The sequence below is a fragment of the Balaenoptera musculus genome, chromosome 1, assembly GCF_009873245.2.
Source record: "Balaenoptera musculus isolate JJ_BM4_2016_0621 chromosome 1, mBalMus1.pri.v3, whole genome shotgun sequence".
Classification (NCBI taxonomy): Eukaryota; Metazoa; Chordata; class Mammalia; order Artiodactyla; family Balaenopteridae; genus Balaenoptera; species Balaenoptera musculus.
The window spans coordinates 140,240,864-140,265,801 of NC_045785.1; the positions used below are offsets into that span (position 1 = coordinate 140,240,864).

The 24,938-nt window shown below is 38.7% G+C and overlaps 1 protein-coding gene across 3 annotated transcripts; it reads right to left on the minus strand.

Annotated features, from left to right (window-relative positions):
* Positions 1–4,384: 4,384 nt before the first annotated feature.
* LOC118890662 (influenza virus NS1A binding protein) lies at positions 4,385–24,857 on the minus strand. Of its 3 annotated transcripts, none has more exons than XM_036843792.1 (15): positions 24,722–24,857; positions 18,240–18,490; positions 17,137–17,264; positions 16,746–16,915; positions 16,542–16,617; positions 15,262–15,435; positions 14,787–14,912; positions 13,329–13,436; positions 9,261–9,390; positions 8,483–8,707; positions 7,888–8,009; positions 7,665–7,791; positions 7,450–7,581; positions 7,166–7,339; positions 4,385–5,838 (listed from the first exon to the last, which is right to left on the minus strand). In XM_036843792.1, exons 3-15 carry the CDS (start codon positions 17,245–17,247, stop codon positions 5,585–5,587), a joined length of 1,929 nt encoding a protein of 642 aa, XP_036699687.1. In that variant the 5' UTR covers positions 17,248–17,264; positions 18,240–18,490; positions 24,722–24,857; the 3' UTR covers positions 4,385–5,584. The 3 variants fall into 3 exon arrangements, with proteins under 3 accessions (XP_036699687.1, XP_036699678.1, XP_036699697.1); XM_036843783.1 differs by having other exon boundaries at positions 24,454–24,854; XM_036843802.1 differs by having other exon boundaries at positions 24,778–24,849.
* Positions 24,858–24,938: the final 81 nt, after the last annotated feature.

Here is a 24,938-nt window from a genome sequence, read left to right on the forward strand (position 1 = left end):
AATGTTTTTTAACTTTCTAGTCTTATTTTTATCTTTAGAAGACATTCTTTAAAATTTTTTTAGTGTTTGTTTCTTTGAAATGTCAGGGTTTTTTTGGGTTTTTTTCTTCTTTTTGTTGCCTTCTTTTCTTATCTTAAACTTTAATTTATACTTTTTTTCTAACAGTCCAGTGTGGGAGTTGAGGGATCCCTTTCCTCCCATCCCCTGCTCTTTCTTTTCTGGGTCTCCCCTCTGGATTGGAGTAACTCAGTTGACATAAGGATCAGAAGCCCCACCTTGATAAGTTTGTTTTCATGGGAAATGATCATATCTTTAGAACTTCAGGTTTTAAAATCTCCATTCAGTATACATAGCTATTATATTTTGGGCAGAAGCTTCATAAGCATGCCATGAACCAGAAGGGACTGATGGGAAAGGTCCCATGAGGGCAAGGGCTCGCTACATAAAGTCTTGCCTTAGTGAGGAGCTGGTGATAACTTCCTGAGAAGCATCCCTGAGGATTATGACAGCAAAGTTCCTGGAACCATTTTACACTAGCCTTTTCCAGCTTACTTCCACGAGATAGTCCATTTCCTTCTGGAAAGGACCAGGGAGGGTCCTCTGGCTTGGCCAGGCCTCAGCTCTTCCAGCATTCTGAGCCAAAGAAAAGTTGGCTAAAGACTTAGAGTCTGTTGTGCCCTACTGGGTCCTCCTGTTAGGACTGCAGTGGGCAGTTGGGACTGCACAGATTGGAACTTCATAGATAGATTAATTTCACTTTCCTGTCATTGCCTTTGCCTGTCATATGAAAGACAGGGGACACAAGACAAACCTGAAACTTTATTTCCTTGATCTTTTAGCCATCATCTTAAAACATAAGTCCTTTCACCCTTTCAGGGTTGATCCACAATTATTTAGTGTCGTGGTCTCCCTTAAGAACCTAGCTCTCATTGTTCATACTCCTGATGTGACATCTCCCCAAGCCCACCTATCTATTGGAGCCTTTTAGCTCCCTACCGTGTGAGTTGGGATGAAGTTACCTTTTTCTTCTTAGAGGGAATATACCTCACTATTGAATAATGAAATGCATCTTCCACTTAGGAAGTGCTGCCACCCATACTCCTTTTCTGATTTAGATTGGACTGACAGTCCAGTCTCCCTCCCAGTTGGTGGCTCTTTAAGCCATTTTGCCAACAAACAACAGAAAACCCCACTCCAGTGAAAATAAGCAACTCCATGAGCTTGAGCAGAATTTACAGCTATGAACCTAGAAGGTAAGGCAATATAAGACACTCAAATCTCAGCTACCAACATGGCTCAGTGTTCCTAACTACAAACCAAATTCAATATCCTAGCCTTCACAACTCTATTGTAGACTAATGGTTATCGGCTGAACTACATTAACTCAGTACATAACCCTTGCATGGCCAGTGGGGATGAACGGTTCCCTGAAGTGATTTCTAGTCAGGTAAAATATTGACATGTCCTAGACTTTTTTAAAAAGGCTTTTCCTTTAAAGGTTTGGTTAAGCTAGAAAGACAAAACTTTTTCAAGTGTAAGACTGTAGTTTTGAGTTTTGTCAAACACAATCCCATAATCACCAGCACACTCAAGTAATGAGTTCCATTGCCCCTCGAAATTCCCTTGTGCCCCTTTGTAGGCAACTCCCATCCCCATCTCAGAAAGCCATTGATGTGTCTGCTAGCCATATAGCTCTCTTTGCCAGAATGCTACGCAAATGGAGGCTTTTGAAGCCGGCTTTTCACTTAGCATGATGCTTCTGAGGACCCATCCGTGTTGTTTTATCAATAAGTACTTCGCTTTTTATTCCTGAGCAGTATTCCATTGTACTGATGCACCCTTCCGTTCATTCACCAGTTGGAAGGATATTTGAATTTTCAGTTTTTGGTGATTATGAATAAAGCTGCTATATTCATACACAGGTTTCTGTAAGAACACGTTTTCATTTCACTTGGATAAATACCTAGGAATGGGATTACTGTGTCATTGGATATTTAACTTTATAAAACACTGTCAAACTTTTTCCAAACTGACCTTACAATTTTGTAATTCCTCCAGCAATTTGAGAGCTCCAGTTGTCATTTTGCTTCTTACATTTTCCTAATGATCTGACAGTAAGCATGTTTTCATGTTATTATTAGACTCCATTTATCTTCTTTGGTGGAGTGTCTTGTTCCAAACCTTTTGCCCATTTGAAAACTGGATTGTTTTATTGAGCTTAGAGAGCTCTGGATGCAAATCCCTTATCAGATGTTTTCTTTCAAGCCTGTACCTTTTAAGGACTTGGCACCACTTTTGGTTAAGATAGAGACAACACTTGCATAATGCAGAAGGTAGATCTTACTATCATGATTTGAGAGTAGCCTTAATGGATAGCTGGCCCTGTTAATTATTGATTGGATGACCACCATTACATTTGATAGATGCCTTCATACTTGGCAACTCTTATTCTTAACTTGCAGGACAGTTCAGTTCATCTCTTAAGAGGTTTCAGTCTCTCACTCACTGAAGTTTGGTATTCTGTGTGCCTTTTTCCAGGCGAAAATTGTATTAGTCCTGTTGTTCTCTCTGAGCAAATGTGTAGCCATCTATTCTTGTATTTCCACAAGATATCAACCTTGTAAATACTCAGCTTAATAACTGAGCTTTTGCTTCTCACCCTTATTCAAACCCCCAATAGAGCACCGAGCTCCTAACAGTGAAGCCTAAGTACTTTATTGGCCATTGTGCTAGTAACAGTAAGTTAAAGAACCCATGATATGCACTTGAGTACATCCCTCTCTTTATGTACTCTACTTATTGCTCAATGTATCATTATCATTTTTAAGACTCTTAAGAAACTTCTGGTCTTATTAAGAAAACTGATGCTTCACAGTAATTGCTTTTTAACCTTCAGATAATTTATTTAATAGGTCTCCTGTTAACAGGACCAAATTTGTGGCTTGGCCTTACTAAGTATTTGAGATTGATATATTCGATTCATATATTGGTATTTCCTCCTCTTTTTTCACTCAGTTAATTTACCCTGTATCTTAAGTCTCAATGAGAGACTCTTCAAATCCTTTTTTGAAACAAAGTAGGTTACAAAAAATTGACTAATACTATAGAGACCGTGTTTTCTGTGACTCAGTCTTCTAAAGGCAACTCTGGAATTACAGTAATGTCCTAGAGGGACTTTCTCCGTTGCCTACTTCAGTTTTAAGTTAAGAATTCTGAGATCTGGAGGGATTATAGGGTGTACACCTAATATATTAAGCACTAATTATATTCCCAAATCCAGGTCTTTTCCTAAAATATGATTATGTAAGGAATTCTAAAACAGTGAAAATGGTAAAGTATTTAAGACATACTAGAAGGCAAAAATCAAAACCCTATCCTTGAAAATCACAATAAAAGAATTTATTGTGATTTATGCTTGAGTATAATCAATTGTTTTGTTAATTCAAACAGGTATTTTATAGTTTTGCTACTCTTTTTAGGGATCTAGTCTAGTATGTTTCGTGCATTATTACTATTGATTACAAGAGTGGTTATTACCAATATCATTTCTAAACTATTCCAAAACCCATACTGGTTTAAAAAAAAAATTCTTTAATTTATGCTGAGGCTATGCTATTTTCTCCTTCCCTCAAAAAAAAAAAAAAAATTACCTTTTAAATGTGGATAAACAGAACTGGTCACTGAGCACTATTTTTTTCTTTATGAAACCTTCTTATATTCAAAACATACTTAAAGAACATAATTTTAGCTACCAAACTACCTGTTTGGCATCAATGGTAATATAGGTAAACTTTGACCCAAAGTATTCCCACATATTATTGCATTAAGCATGTTACATAGGAATTGAGAAGTGATTTCAAGGATTTTACACTGACTCCCCCCACTAAAATTTTATTTCCTTGTGCTAAATAAATAGAACATATACAGATCTATTTTAAAAATATTCATCATATTAGGCAAATTCAAATCTGCCAACCCAGTTTTAGTCCAGAACCAAACCAGTGATAGTCAGGAACTACACAGCCACCAGGCGAACTGATTTCCTTTCTTGTTGGTTCTCTCTGTGGGATAGATGAGTGAAATAAGGGGTCAAAGTCCCAGTGGAACATTTGTAAAAAAATGCCTAATTTTCTTCTCACCCAGGTTAGCCAGTAGATAGTCATGTTGTCCCAGTTGGCTCATTAGATTCCTGTGTGCCTCTTTGTCTTCCCAGAGAAAACCAAACCAAACCAAACCAAAAAACCCCCTTTACATCAGTCCTTATTTCAGATGTAAGATGCCAGTTAACTATTTTCCCACAAATACCTTAAGCTCATTTTTACTGAAAAAAAAAATTTTCCCCCCAAAACTTTTAGTAATGAATGAGTACACAACAACATTTGGATAGTAATCCCAAGGTGCAAGGATTTCCTGCAAAGTACCTTTAATATGTTTGCATCAGCAGCAAGCATTAGGATGTTCTAATTTTGGCACCGTAAGTTATATGTGTAGCATTACACATTAGATACCAAGTCACCACCCCAACCAGTATTTATCCATATGAATAGGAAAACTGAACAAAAACATAGTTCTGATAAAGGCTGCATTCATAAACCCAATACAGTTTAAGGTAATTTTTTTTTTTTTTTACAGTCAAGGGCTGCCATTTAGGATTGTTTTTTTAATGATAAATAAAAAATAGGAATTATTTAGAAGATAAAATACTTCACTGTTCTTTACTGTTATTAATATAATATTGAGTGTTTTGCTATATAAAATATACTCCCAAGAAGTCAAAGTATTTAAAAACAGTGTATCAAATAAAAATCACAGCCATGTTACTGTTCAGCAACTCCATTCCAATAAACATTGGTATTGCATGCTCAACAAAAAAAAAAAAAAAAAAATTGTAGCTGAGGCAAGAGCTCTCTGAAGCTTGCATTCTGGGCGTATAAAACACCTCACTGCATACTTTTAACACTGCCACTCTGCTTCAGTAATTTGAACCTGCCACATTTTACTTCAACAGGTAAAGCACTCTGCTGAGAATACAAAGTTATAAAAAGGCCATCATAAAAGATTAAACCTCGGTAGGCATGTAAGCTTTCTTTTAACAAAAACAAAAATAGTCATTGTCATCTAGTTAAATAAGTCTCTTTGTTATAGAGTGTTCCAGTTATTGAAAAAGGGCCTTTAAAAAACCCAACTGCCTATATCTTAAAACCCTACCTCTCTTGCCCCATAATACACATTTGAGGGAAGAGTCATTTAATGTGCAAATTGGCAAACAAATGTGGAGGAGAGGGGACTTCTTGAAATGATGTGCCCAATCAATTCTTGGTTTATTCTTTTACAATATCAACTTCCAAAAAAGTAAAATAACCAAAGTAGCCCTAAAAATACACAAAACAGACCTTCATCTTTGCATTCCTTTCCCAATAAACACAAAAAGTATGTACAGCATGTTTAATAATATGCAATATGCAAAAGCTTTGTGTTGCTGTTAGCAACATCTATACCCACCCACCCTCCTTATTCACAAGTGTACCTCTACCTAACACAATTACATCACTAAGCCTGTTAGTTTGAAAGGGTCTTCAATTTGTTAAAACTGGAAAATCTTGGTATAGGGGCTCCACTCATTTGACTCAAGGTTATAGACTTCCACCGTATTCAGAAATTCATTGCCATCAAATCCTCCCACTGCATAAATGGTGTTCCCTACAGTTGTAATCCCAGCATTGCTCCTTGGTGAAGTCATGTTTCCCATCATCTTCCATTCATTTCTAGTTGGATCATACATCTCCACACAACTGATGGCATGAGAACCATCAAAGCCACCACCTACAAACAGTTTTCCTAAAAGAGAAAAGAGACAAGGTTCATCTAGAGAGGCTAAGAAAGAAACCCTTAAATTGGTCTTTTGCTAAAACAGTGGTTCTTGGTAGAAAAGCCTGTTCGTTCTGTCAGAAAGTATGTATTGAATGCCTACCAATGTGGCAAGCACTCCCTAGAAGCTGGCGATACAAATGGAATAGAATTGAAAAGAACCTGTTTGTATGTGTAAGTCAGGCAATTTAAAGGAAGGGAGGCACCATCTAACTACAGTGCAATTCTCACAACAATTCTATGTGGTTGTTTCTATTACTGCCATTTCACAGATGAAGAAATGATGAATAAAGAAGTTGGACAACTTGCCTAGAGATGCAACTAGTAAGTGGCAAACCAGAGTAGTTCTGTGCACTGGAAGTTTTGTTATTAGTCCAGTGCATAAGAACTAAGATTCAAAATAAGTTACAGGAAAGCAGGTTTCAGATAACTGAACATTTTCTAGGGCTCTCCAACTATATAAAATGATTTTGGCATGGAAATTTCTTCTTGGAAACAGACTGAACTATGACTATTTTCAAATGTACATGCAGGGCAGTTAATAGTTAAATTATTTTCAGACAAAATGTTAGCATTAAATATTCTCTGGAGCTTAAGGAAAAACCTTATTAGGGATTCTCGAATTCATTATTTTCTCATCTGATTGTCACTTAGCCTACCTGCCTCCATGTACTTACCCATAAAAGAACCGACAACGCTCATAGTAGGCCAGAGGTTGCAGGCCAGTAGGCTACTTACTGGCGTGCCTACACACTTAGGCTCTTGCCAGTTGAGCCACAAGCTTTGTTCTAAAAACAATTCTAACTGAATTCATTACTGTAATTATGTAATTAAACATTATGTAAATCCATAAAATGGATGTGAAAAGAAAGTTGTGTCTATATATGATGATTTGGAAACACTTGTTAAAAATAATCTAAAAATTTTGCTTCCAATTAGGCATGGAGTAGACAATTAGAAAAGACTAGATTTAGATGATTTGCATTTCTTTTGTTTTACAAATCAAATTTTTTAAAATTCTTGCTCTAAAGAAACAAACTCAAATTCCAAGATGATGCATTATGAGTATGATCTATGGAAGAAGATGAATTAATATATTTATGTTGTATATCCAGTACTGAGTGATAGAAAAGACATTTCTAAAAGACAAACCACCAATCCCCACTGCGTCAGAAGAGAAGGCTACTTCTGAATCCTTAATTACACAAGCAGATAGTTATTACTGCCATTCTCTTGGAATTTTAGAACAGACTCTTGCTACTGCCTACTCCTCAACTCTGCAAGTCCCAACACTCACCGCCGAGAACAGCCACTCCAGCTCCTCGCCTAGCCACATTCATGGATGCAATTAAAGTCCAGGTGTTATTTTCAGGATTATAACGTTCTACTGTGTTCAGACAATTCCAAGACTCTGCGCCTCCAATTATGTACAAATAACCACCAAGCTCACAGACTGCAGACTGGTGTCTACCTATAAAATCAAGTCAAACCAAAATTATTATTCTATCTCCCAAAACTGTAAGTGTGCACTACACATACCGTTGATTCAGAGGTCTTTAAAAAAAAAAAAAATCAACTTACGAATGTTAAGAGGAGCACAGCTTGTCCATGACTTTGTTATAGGATCAAATACATCACAATTTTTCAGTCCTTTTTGACCATATGGATCTGAGCCACCAACGATGTATAATTTCCCGTTCAGAGCACACACTCCTATGTGAGTATAAAATAAGGCTATAAATTGATAACTTAATTATCATACTTAAATACTGATGATCTCAGCAGAGAAGTATTACCTGCATTACAACGGTTAGTTCTCAATTCTGGAATAGGAGTCCAGTCATCTATGTTTGGATCATACACCTCTCCACATCTCAGGTCATCTGAGTGGCCATTTGATCCACCGACCACATAGAGCTGGCCCTATGCCAAAAGCGAGAGATTAATATTTCCGCCATTCTCAAGTTCTTAGGAAAAGCTAAATGTGGGCTGCTTCTTCCTGCAATACAGTGCACTTACCATGAGTACGGCCATTTGAAATCGGGCTCTTGGTGTCCTCATGGGAGCAAGAAAGGACCAATGATCTGTATGTGGATCATAGCATTCAACTGTTCGAAGACACTCCTCTCTGTTATAGCCACCTGGTACAAGAACCACAAAAAGTTATGTTTAAAATATTAAACTGGACCAGGGTTTCTGGTCTAGAATGGTTTAAGTAATCTGTACAAATGAGAAAAAGAATCTTTGTCCACAAACTTAATAAGGCCACATTAGTTGATGTTTTAACTAAGTGCTTGTAATAGCTGAATGACAAAATTATGAGCGTAAGTAAATTGCTTAGTCTTGACTTGAAAATTAGGAGAGAACAATTACCCACTTCATACTTTTTTAAGAATTAGAGATAGACATTAACTTGAAGCCTAGGCAATACTATAGTATTGACTTTTTATTTCTGTCTTCTTAGAATGTGGTAAAGTGGAATGCCACAGAAGAAGGCATATTAAACAAACCCTGTCTTCCAAAGTTTGCATGTCACAAGCAAGCATAAACGTCCACTTACAGAGTCTTAGCCAGTTGAAGGTTTCTGATAAGTCACTTATCCTTCTATTCTCACCTGCAGCTATGAGTTTGCCGTTCATCTCTGCTGTCCCCAGACCAGATCGTGCGTACTGCATAGGAGACATGGGCTTTTCTATTAACTCATCTGGTTGCATCTCAAAGCTTAAACTTTTAATGAGTTTTGGAGTACTTGTTGGTGAGCTCTGTGGGCTGTTTCGCCCATGAAGGAAAATGACACAGAAAATACCATCCAGCACAGCCAGGCACAAGTAAGTGTTATCTGTAAGCACAAGAGTTCCACGTTTAAAGATGCAATTTTTATTACTTTTGGTTGCTGTGTGATCCTGAATTGGACTCCAGATTCCAGACAGGGGATGACCTGCTACTCTTTTCCAAATTTAGTTGCTTCTGAGTTTTTTCCTCAATCAATTTAGAAGTATTATATGGTTCCACTTAAAACTCCTTATTAGGGCTTCCCTGGTGGCGCAGTGGTTAAGAATCCGCCTGCCAATGCAGGGGACATGGGTCCGATCCCTGGTCCAGGAAGATCCCACATGCCGCGGAGCAACTAAGCCCGTGCGCCACAACTACTGAAGCCGGCGCGCCTAGAGCCTGTGCTCCTCAACAAGAGAAGCCACTGCAATGAGAAGCCTGCGCACCGCAACGAAGAGTAGCCCCCACTGGACGCAACTAGAGAAAGCCCATGCACAGCAACAAAGACCCAACACAGCCCCCCAAAAATAAATAAAATAAATAAATTAAAAACAAACAAAAAACCTCCTTCTTAAAAAAGAAATAAATTGAAGGCAATCTGACAAGTGTAATACACTTACTTGAAGTCTTTTCCGAAGCAACGATTTTCCACTCGTGCTTAGGGCTTTGTATTGTAGCATTTGGAGAAGAGAGACATCCAATGGAACTGCTACTTATCTGCTTATGGCCATTCTCACGTGGTGGCTTTTTCTGCAAAATCAAAAGGCAGCTACAGAAACCTAGCCAAAGACCATACCTGGTGTACCTTTGCTCCTGAGCTATTCCACAACACTGAGAAAACCCTTAGTACCCTCCACTTATGCATGACATTTATAGCACACCTAGATTTAACACAAAACAACACTTTCTGCCTGACACACATCACTGGCATTCTTCCATCTCCACTTAATAAGGAAACAACTACACCTACCCTGGTCAAGAAAAAGTTCAAGTTCAACAATTAAAAAAACATGTTGTGGGTCAAGTATCAGAATAGTCAAGGGAGGAAAAAATGGAACCTCCTCCTTCATAATCCACATAGTCTTTATATTAAGTATAGAATCTTCCAAAATGTTATAAATCTAAAACATCATGAATTAACTGAGAGAATACATTTAACCCACTATCTCCATGAAACTGTGAAACTTAACTAAATCATATGTACTGGTATCCTTCATATTAGCAGACATATATCCATCCAATCTCTCTGAAAGTTATTTTACAGGAAAAAAAGTGGCAATTACAAGAAATATTTACAAGTATATTTCTTTAGGATTACCTTAAAGGTATTATAGAGTGGTTTTCTAGACAAGTAAAACGACATCAAAACACAGAAGTAAAAATGGTAATCAGAAATTAATGAAGCAATAATACTAAAAGAACCAAACATTTTTAAAGGAATACACGAGAACATAAAAGAGGGAGAAATGGGCAAAGCTGCAAATTTTCAAATGGCTGTGAGAAGATTACATTGTGCCCTCGTGTATGAGTTCCCTTTGATGGTTTTCTTCCAATTACTTTAGCTCTTGACACTTCCAAAGGATATGATCACATGGCATTAGAAGAGTCAAGATTACCCTGGTAGGAACTGCCTGCTGAATGAATAGGTACCACCTTCAGTACCTGGCCAAGTTTGCTCATCCACTTATTTTGATCCCCAGGGCCACAGCCTCATGGGTAGATAGAATCTCTAATGGAAATTTCTGTTTCGAGTGGAAGAAAAAGGCCATGAAACAATAGAGAAAAAGATTTTGGTAGCTACTTGAAGCTGTGAAAAAACTATCAAGTTTGGTGTAAGCAATTCAGCAAATGTGGTCATAGCTTCAGTAGGCTATTTTGAGAAAAGGAGAATGTACCATGCTAATGGTTATAATTACATTCCATTTAGACATTTATTATATACCTAGGTATTATTAGGCACTTTATTCACACTGTTTCTTTTAATCCAGTAAGGGCAATATATCTCTCCATTTTATAGGTAAAAATACTGAAAATAAGAGAGAAAATATGCATTGCCTAAGGCAATGCAAGAAAAATAAGGATTAGGAATTCTGAGTTTAAAGCCACTCTTTCATGCTATGATAGTCTGTGTGTCCTGTGCCACTAGGAATTACAAGGTACATAAAACCCTATCCCAATCTGTGGGAAGAAGGGATCCAAAGTAACACAAGTTGATGATGCTTGATTAAGAGCTTTTACTGTAGTAAGAAAACTGTTCTCATGTATGGCTTTAATTGAGAGAAAATCAAATGTGAAAAAAAAAGCACAGTAATAATGAAGACTACTTAGTGTTATGTAACTAACAAGCCTTATATAGAAATGCTGGTTAACTCTTTTATGTTCCTTCCAGAACATTTTCAAACCTAATTCTTTACTCTCCTTTATTTTCAAACTTTACCCTATCAACTCCTCCCACTCAGCCCACCCACTGGCCCACACTTTCTTTGCCTCTGACCTCCCCAAGGGGTGGTCCCTGGTAGCTCTTTCTTTTTCAGCCACCATCACTTCTCAAGCTAAGCGTTTCTTAACCTTAATGCTCTCTGGAAATTATACCCACTAAAGGTTACAAAGCGGCTTCCTAAAACCAATGTAGAAGAGATATCCCTAATCTTCTTTTACATGACCTCCCAGAGGATGATTGGACACAGTTAACAATCTAGTCCTCCTTCAAACTTTCTTCTCCTATGTTAGCTAGCTTGTACAACACAATTTGATTCCAATGGTGCCTTCTCAACTTTTTCTCTTCCTGAAGCTTAGTGTGTTTCCTCATCCTTTTTACTTCATCATCTCTATTCATGGCACTTCCCTGGAATAAGTCACACAGGTCAGAATCCTACTCACCCTCAAATTCTTCGTTTCCTTAATTCTCCTAATCTAAACAATCACTAAGGACCTTTGTAACTATAAATGTCTAGAGTCCACCCTTTCCCCTTCTCGTCCTTAGATCAAGCCCCTCATCTTTTCACCTGAACTACTGCTTGTAATAGTCTACAAATTGGTCTCACAAGCTTTAATCTACCCTCTGTACCTGGTCATAAAAATAGAAGGGTTCGATGCATTTAGTAAAGTAAGACAAACAAACAAACAAACAAACTCCTCAAATCAGCTGGAATCCCATGACCCAGAGACTGCCACCTGATAGTTAACTATCTGTCTAAAATATGATGATGAACATATAGATCTCTGCTGTATGGAAATACCATAATTTAACCAATCCCCCTATTGTTGGACTCTTGCCCAGTTTTTCACTATTATTAAAGTTGTGAAATATATCTGTTCAGATCACTCTACTCCCTTGTCTAAAATTCTTTGAAAGTCCCACACTACTTGTAGAATAAAGTATGATCCCCGATCAGATGTTATTTACCTACTCTCCCCGTCATGTGACCTGCAATTCCAAGAGTATCAGCCTTTCACAGGTATCCTTTGCTATCTGACACACCTCTATCTGCTATGCAAACTCTTCCACATCCTCAGATGGCTCAAATGTTGCCTCCTTTGTGAAATTTCACTAGTTTTTCTCCTTTTGGTTCCACCCTCCCCTTAATGTCTTCCGTAGGTAATTTGTATAAGTCTGTTCTGTTTTACCTACTCCTGTAACGTCCCGGAAGCAGAAACTGTCTCTTACGCATTTTTGGGCCCTCTTACCTAACATCACGGCCTGCCACTTATCAGGCACTCAACCGCTGCTTGTTGAAAGAGTACTTTAAAAAACCATTAACTTACAGTTTAGAGATGTTTAGAGATAAGAGGGAAAATATCCTCAATGTTCAAAATGCACAAACATGAACAAAATTCTCAACTAACTCAGCCCCAAAAGCTTTTTGTGAAAATAAAAATATTCAGCCACTATTGACACAGAACACCTGATAGTATCACCATACACGTTATTTCCGAGTCTATCATTTACCTTCTAATTATTAAAGGAAAACACCCATTAACTTGGGTCGACTCAGCCTACTTTATAGTTATCCCTGACAAATACAATGTTAAGCTAAAGGCCAAACACAAAGAATACATATTGTATAACCATTTACATAAATTTCAAACACAGGCAAACTAATCTAATGCTTCAGAAGTTGGGATATAATGGCTTCCTTTGGGGTAGTGTAGGGCAGTGACTGGGAAGGGGGCAAGAGGAAGGCTTCCAGAATGCTAGAACTCTCTTCTTGACCCAGGTAGTGTTTAAACCAGTGGGTTCACTATGTGACATCTATGATTTGCATTCTTTTCTCTAATGTTATTTACCCATAAACTAAAAAAGTTTATACCTGAGATTTTTTTTTAAAAAATTGGGTCTAACAGTCATTCCCATTACAAACAACTATTTTTTATAATCTGACCAAAATAACAAATAATTTCTATTTTGCTTCATCTTATTGGCCCTTTTTCTTACTACTTGTAAATCCTATTTGATTGAGAAAAAAATCTAAGTGGGGTTTCCTACTTTGTTCTCGTTAATTTCTTTCCATGTGGCAAAAATGGTAGTAATGGTATGAAAGGTATGCTTGTTTTCTCCCACAAATGTTTCTGTCCAGTTATACCAATGAAGTTCTTCCACTTTCCTTTATTAAAGGAAAATTTCAGTCTACTATAAAATGCTCTAAGCAAATTTTAACCTGAGGTTACCTCAGATGTGCAATGTATACCTGCACAAACTGAATGTGGTCATCATCACTGCCAAACACCTCAGCCTGTCCATCTAGTAGGTTCCCATCAAGCAGCTTGTGATCAGCTGAGTAGTACAAGGTTTGAACCTGCAAAACAGCAACAGAACACCCATGTGGCTACTGTCTCCACGGCTACTCCACTAGTATGCAGATCACACAAACGCCTCAAGGTAACCTCCAGTGTGCTTCTTGAGCTTCTTGACATCTTACTCTGGCAGGATCCCAAAGTAAAGAAAATACATGTCATGGTGGTAAAAATTTAAAAAACAAAAATAAGATACAGAATCTTCTAATACTGGCTGAAGAGTCCTTGGCTTGGTTGGCTTGAAAGAAATCTTCGTTTTTTCATAGCTTCTATGGTACAGCATTAAGAAAAAAAGGCACTAGTACAATATATAGGCTCTTAAAGAATATACATATTTATAATAAAATACTTGGTTTACACCTTTGAAGAGTAAGTGGTCTAATGTGCATAAACATATTTCTGTCCTGCGCAAGCAATGTCAAGAAAAACAGATAAAAAACAAGTGCAAAAATTCAAACAAGCTACAGAGACACCTCCCTTAACAGATGCAAACATATGGCTAATGCATCTGATTTTCAAGTGGGAAACCATATAGAATTTAAAAATCACCTGTTAGCCTTTTTAGAGCATAATGATAACTGTGTTTTTAAAGGGCTAACAGGTTTGGTAAGCCTTTAGTGAATCCGAAAGGCTTAAGTGGAGGGATAAACTCAAGGTCACTCCACTGTTCCATCTGCATGTTTAATTCCCACCATTTCTCCGTCAATTTTTTCTTGTGCACTTTTCAAAAAGTAGCCCAAGTTAAGTGAGTGACTATATGTATGAACAACACCATTGAAAAACACAAAGCTTTAAAGATAAGAATCCTGTAAAGGAGTAAACACCATTAAATCATCATCGTTCTCTGCCCACAGCGGATTTTTCTTAGGAGAACTGGGGCAGGACTGCTGCTTCTTTACGTGTCAATACACTTGAGGATTCTTCTTGTTTCTTCAGTCTTGGGTATCCTAGTTTTGTTAATAAACCTATGGGGAGATAAATCAATGGGGAGGAACAACCATTAGAAGCTTTTACCTACTTGTCAATTTAAAGCAAAAACCTGTGAAGAAAAATTAAGAATCTACAGAAAATTTCAGTACCACCTCCCATTTCTAAAGCAAATTACATGCTACTTTAAAGAAAGTTAACAGCACATAATAAGCAAAGAAATAAAAAAAGAAAAGCAGAAGACCAAACTGAACAGTTCATTCAGCTCACCTGGACACCCCCCCTGTTTCTCAGCTTAGGGGTACCTATAGCAAAATTTAAATTCTTTAGGGTCATGGTTATAAAATAAAAGTGAAAGGGAATCCTTCATGTTATAGCAAAATAATTTTTAATAATTGTTGAATCCCATTTACTTTAAAACTAACCTCTTCCATCAGCTCTTCCAGACTGTCTCCATTCTCCCAGATGCTACGCTGCACCCAGTTGATTACCTTTGTGTACAATTTGCCATTGCTGGGCAAGCAAACATTATCTTCAAGCATTACCTCCAACTAGAGTTGGGAAAAAACAAAGACACATGGATCAGTGTTGAGTCTCTAATTCTCAATTTCATAATAAAGCGGTCATAGATGCCCAACTGTACTCCATACGTTTACTCTAATTTTTACGGAAACCAGTGGCCAAAAAAAAAAAAAAAGAGAAGAAAAAGAAAAGAAAGTAAACAAACTGGTAGGCAGAAAACCATTACACTGCTAAAAATAACCGTATGGTTTCAATGTATTGTCTTTTTCATAACCATTACTCACTTGCTTGAAACATGGAGAAAGATTACATTCCTGGAACTAAGTAGTATGTATCTCTTTATTTAACCTTTACATCTTTCATCTTTATAGATTTTACCTTTAGCCGTGGAAGTTTAAGAAACTCTTCCTCTTCTGAAATTTGTAACAAATGCTCCTGAATATAAGCATCAACCTTATTCAACAAACGGGAGTCTCCCATACAACTTGCAAAATTTCGGTAAGAGATGCAGCTGGTAACATCCATTCTAGATAGTAAATAATCACCACAAACCTTGGAAAAGAAATACACGAGTGCCAACATTTACATACATTTTATTTAACAAATATTTAATACTCAGTGTGTAAGTACTATGTGAATATATAAAGATTAACCAAAAATCACTGCCCTAGAACAAGTTTAACAGTAGGAAGAATACATGTATACAAACGATAAACATCAAAGAATGCCATTCAAATACATAGGATGTTTAAGGAAAAATGCAACAAACTTGAAATGCTGTGAAAAGGCACATGAAATGTTCAGACAAGTATTTCCAACTAGAATGATAGATAAGGCTTCATAAAGGCAGTAATCTGAATGGGGCTCTACAGGGGAGATGACGTTGAATGCACATAGGAACTAAGGAAGATGCTGCAACAATTTAGTTTGGCCAGAAAAAAAGATAAGACAATCAGGAAATAGTTTTGGAAGAATAACAACTATAGTAGGGAGAGCCTGGAATTCTAACCTGAGGGACGTGTGCTATGACCACAAAAGGATTTTTAAGCAGAGTGAGGGGGTTAGCAAACTTCTTCTCAAAGGGCCAGACAGTAAGTTTTTAGGCTTGTGGGCCGTACTTTCTCACAACTACTCAACTCTGTCACGGCAGGTAGAAAGCAGCCACAGACCGTGTGTAAATGAAAGCTATGTTACAATAAGATGTTATAAAAACAGGCAGCTGGCCTCAGGCCTGCAGTTTTCTGACTCCCACATTAGAGGATTAAATGCCTTTTTCCCTGTAAATTATTAAGCACTTCTCAGTGGCATTAAATTCTAGAAAGAATACTTCTAAAGAACAACCGAGAAGTGTAGAAGAACGGAGAATTAAGGATATGAGTTATATGATTAACTGAGAAAATCAAGACTTACCCTGCCAGAGAAGACTATTGAAAGAGCAAGATTGTAGGTTGAATTATCTGAGAGGAAGTGTGACCCTGCTGTGTGACACTGGCTAAACAGTTAAAATTACATACATATTCGGTTCTCTAGGGGAAAAAAAGGGACATTTCCAAGTTCTTGAGTCCAACAGATGTCTTATAACAAATTGTACACACTAATCATATAAAATAAGACCCCCTAGTAACAGTACTCCTTGTATATTACTTCTGTTACTCTACCTGCTTTACTCGGTCCATCTTCAGCTTTTTTGCTGCAGAATAAACGTCTTTGACTAATTCCTTATCGGCTTTCAACCTATTAGAAAAAAGGTTCTTTATCATTTATCATACCAAGGCCTTGAAACACAGATACTTAATTTAAATAAATTTAGAGGGACTTGGAATTTCATTCCCTAGTTATATGATGTACTTCAGAGAACTTACTGAGCAGTGTAGGCATAATTCAACAAGACTTCCACAGCTTCCGGATTGAGATCATCAAACTTAACATGAGAAACTCGGTGAGGATCACTATCATTATTAAAGATTTCAAATAAATAGGGACTGCAGCAAGCCAGGACTGCTCTGTGAGCTAACATCTCATGGCCACAGACCTGCAAAGTGAGGAATTAACATTAGAAGCATTGTGGACTATGTATTTCTCTAGCTAATTACTACATCGTATCCTTCATCTTACATTTCTGGGTAAAGCATTCTTTTTTAAACTTATTTCATTAAATGCCTCCTATGGAAAACAAAACAAGCCAATCCAAGAACATATGGTTTTTAGTAATGAAAGATCAATTCTGTAAGTTTCCAATTACGTTTTAAATACCTGAAGTCGAACATCACAGAACTGGCCACTTTTCCTCAGGGCATTTAATTTGGCAACAGAAGACTCAATGAAATTTTCGTCTTCAAACATTAAATATCCATTGGGAATCATTTTTCCTTATAATTTGGCTAAAGGGTAGAAAGAAAGCCAAGTTACTTTTACTTATGAATGGTGATTTTTATAACATTTTAAAGAGTAATGCAGTATCTTTAATTTTCAAATTTCATCTTATCAACAACACATAAAAATTTTATCATACAAAAACATTGCTAAAACACCACTGGCACTGAACGTCTAAGCCTTTGTACCCCTATACGTTGGTCCTAAGTCTTTTCAAGGATTCATACAGTAGTGTTATGGTGTCCCAGCAATTTTGGCCAGGTTTCTATTCCTATTAGTACACTCGTTGTGAAGGGGAAAAAAAATGTAAACCCAGCCCTGCCCAAACCCATATAACAAGCAACTGAAAAGCCTGGAAAGATGTGAAGTGGTCATCACATATAGATTCCTTGGCTGGGGCTGCAGTCATTCCTTTATTCACTGATATATAAGACTAACTTACATTCTGTTCCCTTTGCTCTACTCAATATTCTGTGATAACCTATGTGAGAAAAGAAGCTAAAAAAGAATCAATATATGTATAACTGTATATGTACATGTATATGTATAACTGAATCACTTTGCTGTACACCTGAAACTAACACAACATTGTAAATCAACTATACGCCAATAAAATAAAAATATTTTAAAAATTCTGTTCCCTTTGCAAGTTTCATATATTTTAAATTACTTATCTCATAAACACACAAGATAGAAATGTATGTTCTTTAAAAAATTTTCCATTTCACCGTTTCTTGTGAACAAGTGACTAATGGCTACACAAAATGCATCATTAAAAAGTGGTACTAGAAGATTTCAGTTTGAAGTAACTGATTCATTTAAGTTTAAAATAGTTTATAGAAAGGAAAAAATAGGAAAAAAAATTTTTCTACGAATATTACTGACTTCGCCTTTTAAAAATATTATCAAAGGCTGTTAGTGTACTTGGCACAGTCTTCAGAAAAAAAAAAAATGTGTGCACTGGGCACTGACTATCCACTTACCTACTATACTGGTGAGAAATGTATTTCCGGGGTGTTTTTTTTTTTTTTTTTTTTCCGGGGTGTTTTAAATAATCCAAGGACAAAGGAAACTCAGCGCTTCGTTGAGGTATGAAGACAGGTGGCTGAAGTGAAGGCAGAGGTGTCTGAAGCTCTAATGGGTGATTCCAAAACTATCAGGCTTGAAAATGATGTAATCAAGTCCTTTAAAGCTATAGACACGAACTTCTTCTGTGATAATCATGCATCATAATCTGTAATAATGACAATTGTTGGATATTCAGAATGATCAAAGACTGCCATTGATCTAGGTAGATCAGATCATGCAAAGTCCTGATCTTGAAGACATTTTGAGGTAAATGGCACAATACAGAAAATAACACAAAATACAACTATACATAAGCATTTTCATTTAACCTGCAACCACTCAGGTGATTAAAAAAAATAAAATCCCTCCCCAGAAGGAGCTAGTAACTTTTACCATTTAAGTGAGATACACAAGCACAAAATTAGAGGAAAATATAAATATTGGTTAATTCTAATATTATTTACTATTAGAGTCCAACTAATATACAAACATGTGTTCTGTCTGTGTTTTTACCAGCCAGCAAGCAACCATCATTATTCCCCGACATGTATACAATGTTACAGTCAAACCAGATATACTGTTTCTCTGTACTTGCCCACCTCTGTAACTTCAAGTTTCCTTTTCTTGGAATACCCTTAACCCAACCTCTGCCCGCTGAAATCTTACCTCCAGAGCCCCTGCCAAATCCCTTCAGCTGAGTAGTTTCTCCCCATCCTCCACATACTGAACCCTCTCTGAAAGTGTGTATGTGTGATCTTCCAGCTGGTCTGTTCTGGCTTATCTTCCTTGATTCAAGGCCTCTTGAAGGCAGAGCCTCTGTTTTCTTTATCTTTGTATCCTTCCCATCTCCCCCCACCAAAACAACTAGCCTAGAAACCTGAATATAAAGATGAGTAATTTGTTGAAATGAACTAAATAAACAAAAAGGGAAATATTGATGTCTGTGCTCTGTATGATCATTTTTCTTATATACAGTAATAAACTACCAACGGAACAATTCTGGTTCAAATCAAATCTTGAGGGAAATCCCATTCAGTCCTCCCCCCATTTTCACATGTCATTAACTAAAAGTGTCAGAGTCAGATGGTACTTATTTTTTAATCATCTGAACTGCTCTTACACCACTAATTCAGCAAACCAGAACTAAGTAAGAAATTATTTGAAAGATGTGCATACTTTTTAAAATAGACATCTTCAAATCACCTGTATTTTCCTTATATATCAATCAAGCCCACAATTCTAAATCTAACAGTTATGCTAATGTGAATGGTCCCTTTACCCCAGAACCCACTTGAAGGCTAGTCCAGTTCCATTTCAACAAACTATTGTATTAAGTGCAACAACACATGCACAATCTGTATCCCGTATGCCTTCACTGGTTTCTCCATAGCTTAGGTTTTATTTCAAGGAAACCTGAGTACTCTGACTCAGGTTGGGACTACTGTCAATGCTTCCTCCTGCAATGAAACTATTTCATACCTTTATGTAATATTGATTTCCTCTGCTCTACACTTGCATCCAGATTAGTTAATTCAGCTTTTCTTAACAAACCAGTTCTAACAAAACAAATGTTTTCCAAGTAACACACAATTCTATGTACAGAGAGAACACACTATCCAAAAGAAACCTTCAAACATTTTCAGCCAAGACCTAGCTCAAGTTGGGAAAGTCTATGCAAGGGTGAAAGGGGGGGACCCCTCCATGCAAGTTATGTTGGATGTGATTAAAATGTATGCCCTCTGAAAAACCAAAAACAAAGGGAGATTTATAAGTATTTTAAACTTTGACCAGTTTTATTCAGTATTTATTTGTAAACTAGCCTTGATCTTACCAAGAATAAAAATGGCATCTATATATTGACATACCTCGTTTTACTGCACTTCACTTTTTGTGCTTCACAAATACTACCTTTTTTTTTTTTTTTTTTGCAAATTGAAAGTCTGTGGCAACCCTGAGTTGCCAGCTGATGGTCAGCATTTTTTAGCAATAAAGTATTTTTAAACTAAGGTATGTATGTTATTTTTAAAGACATAATGCTTTGGACACTTAATAGACTCCAGTAGAGTAGAAACATAACTTTTATGTGCACTGAGAAACCAAAAAATTGGCGTGACTCGCTTTACCACAGTGGCCCAGAACCAAACTCACAGTATCTCTGTGGGTGTATTTGATAAATTGAAAGTTCTACCTTAAATTTATTTTGGAAAACAACAAGAACAACAAAAACCTGGATGGTTAAAATCACTTCAGTCCTCTGGGAGAAAATACTGGAGAATTTTTGGAGCAACTCTTGCCATACAAATTTGTACAATATTATTAGTTTTGCCACAGAGTGAGTGCTACCACATTAGTACTCGATGATTTTCTCGTACAGCAAGGTCTTAACATGAACCTAATCTCTAACGTCTGCTGATCCGTATAACCCTACTTGATTTTAAAAGCTAGCCCAAGTCCACTCGGCATTTAAGTTAATGCAACAAACTTTATTTAATTACCGTCCTCATATACTATATGCCCCTACTCTCACCCACCCCCAAGTTGGAGGAGGTCACCTCAACTTCTGCTTGCAAAACCATGTCTTTCAAAGTTCACATTCACTTTCACTAAAGTTAGTGTGGACAAATTGAGTTTTAAGCCATTCCAAAGAGTCATAGATCTCAGTTTGGTCTATGAAACTCAAGCTCAATAACTGATGGAATAAAAATGTGGGGAGAATTTTTTATCTTTGAAAAGCCAAACCAAAAGCCCCAACATCCCAGGCTTACATAAAATTATAAAATTTAGAATTTTATTTGATATTTTAAAAACACATTCGACTAATCCACTTTTAAAATTAAAACTGAGATCAAATGCAATATATTCTGGTAAACAGTCTTCAGTTTCTTAATATGGCCAGTGCAAGAAAAGGGATACAGACGACTCATAAATGAGTAATTAAATTGCTTTAGTAAAACCCAGAAGTTCACATGTTACCACAGCCCGCCAAAAGATCAGCTGAACCCAAAAACAATTCAGTAAGCCTTATCAAGGAGCTGTAAAAAATGCAGGCACAATATGACCTGCCCCCAAATTCTTCTTGGGCCTTCAGTAAGAGCAAGATAAAATGTTATCAAACTTTCAAAGAATCCTTAAAACCTCAAGGCAAATTACAAGTATTATTTAAGTTTCAAGGCAATCTTTTGAGCGTAGCCAACTCACAAAATAGTAACTAACTCCATTTTTAAAGGACAGACTTTATAATACAAAGTAAGTCAATGAATCTTTTAAAAACCAGAAGTTATAGATTCCCAATGTCTGAAACGATCCATCTATATCAAAACTCACCAAACTCACTCCCTCACTCCATGCTTTTAACCTCACTGTTCTGTAATTCTTATATCCCACAAACATGTATGGCTCCAAACATATGGCAGGCACAGTCTGGAATGGGATGCTCATGACACAATGGCGTTAACTCCACTCCCCAGCCTTGAACACTCCACAGACCAATCAGAAAGACAAACCAAGCAGCGAAAACAGTGCAAACAAAAGGGGAAAAAGGTATGAAAGCACACATATTCCAGAAACTGCAGCGATCTCTGTTTAAATAGACTGTAGTTTGCAGGATGCATATGGTAAACGGTAGGAGAGGAAGTAAAAGAGATCAACATTAAGGTTTAAACAGAGCAGAATTTTTAGCACAGAGGCATAGGACACTCGCAGAAATATAGGGGATGGTCTGGAGGAATGGGTAAAACATGGATGCAGGGAAATTATTTATAACCCTTGCTTATCCTAACTGGTAATAAGGATATTTTAGAGTAGATATGTGGCATCAATATCAAAATTAGAATTCCAAAAAGCATAATAGAGACATTTTTAGTTTGCTGCATGCTTAAAGTTGGGAAGGAAAAGAGGAGTTTGCTTTGGGACATTATAAGGCTGAGGTACCTGTTGGGCATCCAGGTTGATAGGAAAAGTGTAAGGATAGTGAGCGACGGATCGGTTTATAAATCATTTACAAGGCGGTAATTGAAGTTTACAAGTAAATATAATCATGTACTTTCTGTGGTTCTAACAAAAACTCAGAAATCCTCCCTTATTCATTAATTCCTCCGTTTACACTCTCTAGCACACGGTAGGAGGCTCCCCAACCTTCTTGTAGATTTGACTATACAATCATACTGTTGAAAAGTCAATGAAATGATTTTTAGGGGTACTTCATCTTAATATCAATGATTAAGAGAGTTCCCCAACAGGAAAACATTTTGCATTAAAAAAAAAAAAACACGCAACACTTATCTGCAAAACACATTCGATTGCCACCTAAAATATCCTTCAATCGAGAAAAAACAAAACCCCACTCCAAAGTATTGGGGTGGCCAAAAAGTTCGTTCGGATTTTTCTGTACCTTCACCCGTATGAGCTTTTCGGCCAGCCCAATAAGTAGCCAAAAAAGACACGAATTTAAAACTAAAACCAAAACCTGGAACACTTTGTTTTGGGGGGAAAAGCCAGAAAAACAGAACTGCAAATTAAGATAATTAATATTAACTAATGATAGAGATTTCATCTATTAGGAAAACACAGAGGAAAAACCATTCTGGGTCTCCTTTAGGTCAGTGATGTTAGTCCAGTTTTACCTCTCACTACCAAATTATAGACATTTGACGAGTAGCCTGCCAGCTGGTATTAAATTATAGTATTCTCAATCCAATTCTAAACAGTCAGCGTACACCTCATCTCCAGATATACAAAGAATAACTGCTCCTTCAGCATCTTTCAGACAGAAGTTTTGGCATGATTATGCCTAAAGCTACTCATCAGTATACTGTTATCCTTAAACAACCACCAGTGCTAGAATTATTAAAAGAAAATATTGTCTCTGATAGTCTAGTCCATGCTGTACTTGTTGAACTGTTTAGAGTAGTACTATGCTTACAGGGTTGTTATTTACTACTAGACAGAAGATCACCACACGCAAGTTCTCAAAGAACAGCTTGACGCCAGGGTGTTCTAATCCTCTATGACTGACAGCAGACATTAGGGAAACAAAAATAAACCCTTTAGGCCTCTGATTTCTACTTATCTAGTTTTTCAAACGTCAGCGGCCTCAAACAATAGATCTGTCTACTTTGTACTGGGGAAAAAGTAAATCTATTTCTAAAGTATTTGTGGTTCAAGTTTCCCTACGGTCAATCCTCAATCTGATACTGCGTGCTACCTTCCTACCATCATGAGCTTACAACCAGAGTCCCTTTGCAAGATGCGCAGAAGGACGGGAAAAGAGCAAACCTCTCTGCCGATTTTCTTTGGCAAAAACAAAGTGGCGAGCGCCCCAGAGTGACTGGAGAGTCCTGCAGTCCCAGGCCTTCATCCCCGCGCGGCGGGGCGGGAGCCCACTCCGAAGGCTGGGAGGCAGAGCGCCCAGCGTCTGCACACCCCCGCCCGGGATTGGCCAGCCCCGCAGTCATTCAGCGCGACACGTCAGGGCAGCCGCTCCCTTCCTCCCTCCTCCCGCCCCCTTCTCCCCGCGCTTGGCAAGAAAAGCGGGCAACGTGGAGCGGGAACAAAGGACCCCGCGGCCCACGGCGATCAGGGGCGCGGTGCCACCCTACCCCAGGCCCGGGGTACCGATGGGGCCCTGGGCCAGCTCCCCGCCCACACTCGCCGGGTCCTGGGAAGGCTCACGGAAGAGAGTCCAGACCCCGGGCCGACCCCAACACTAGGCATCGGTTCCTGACAGCAGGAACGGAGATTCCCGCGCCCTCCTTCCGGGAGGTCGTCCCTGGCCCGCGCGCGGCCTCTTGACCCAGGTCCCCGAGGACCCCTCGTGCAAAAACTTCTCGTTCCTCACGCCCTGCTTCCTCGACTCCAGCGCTCTCCGAGGCGGCCCGCGCCCGCCCTTGGCCGCTAACGCGATCCGGCAACCACAGCAGCACCGGGAGCGCGAGGGCCGCTCGGCTGCGGCTCCTCGCCCCCAGAGAGCGACGGCGACGGAGGCAGCCGCGGCTTGGGGCGTCCTCCTCCCGGCACCCGGCACCGCTCCGCGCCTCACACCCTGACCCCAGCCGCCCGCGCCATCCCCCAGTTCGCAGTCTGGCTGCGCCCTCTTCCTCCTCCACCGTCGATGGGACCAGCGCGTATTACCTGGTTCATCTCTGAAGAGATGGAAAAACTCATCTCTGGAGCTTCAAAGGGGAGCAGGAGGAAGCGGGCGGGAATCGGCCCAACGGAAAGCGCCTCGAGGCCACCGAGGAGGGAGCGACCGAGCGGGGAGACGAGCGGACAGCCCGCGGAGGCTGCGAGGAAGGGGAGCGCACCGGAAATTCGCGGGGACTCTCTCGCTCGCTCGCTGGCACAGCGGCGCTGAAGCCGCAGGCAGCGAAACTGTGCCCAGCAGCCCCGAGCTACCGACCTCCACGCGCGTCCCGGAGACACTGCCCCCGCCGCTGCCGCCAGCTAGCGCCTCACCCCTTCGCACGTCACCACGTGCGCCGCTGCCGTAGCCGCCGCCAACGCCTCCCCGACGCTTCCGGCTGGAAAGCGTCGGCAAATGAAGGGCGAGCACAGCAATATAGCGCTCGCGGCCCCGCCCACCGCTGGCCCCGCCCCACCCACCCTTCTCCCCCGCC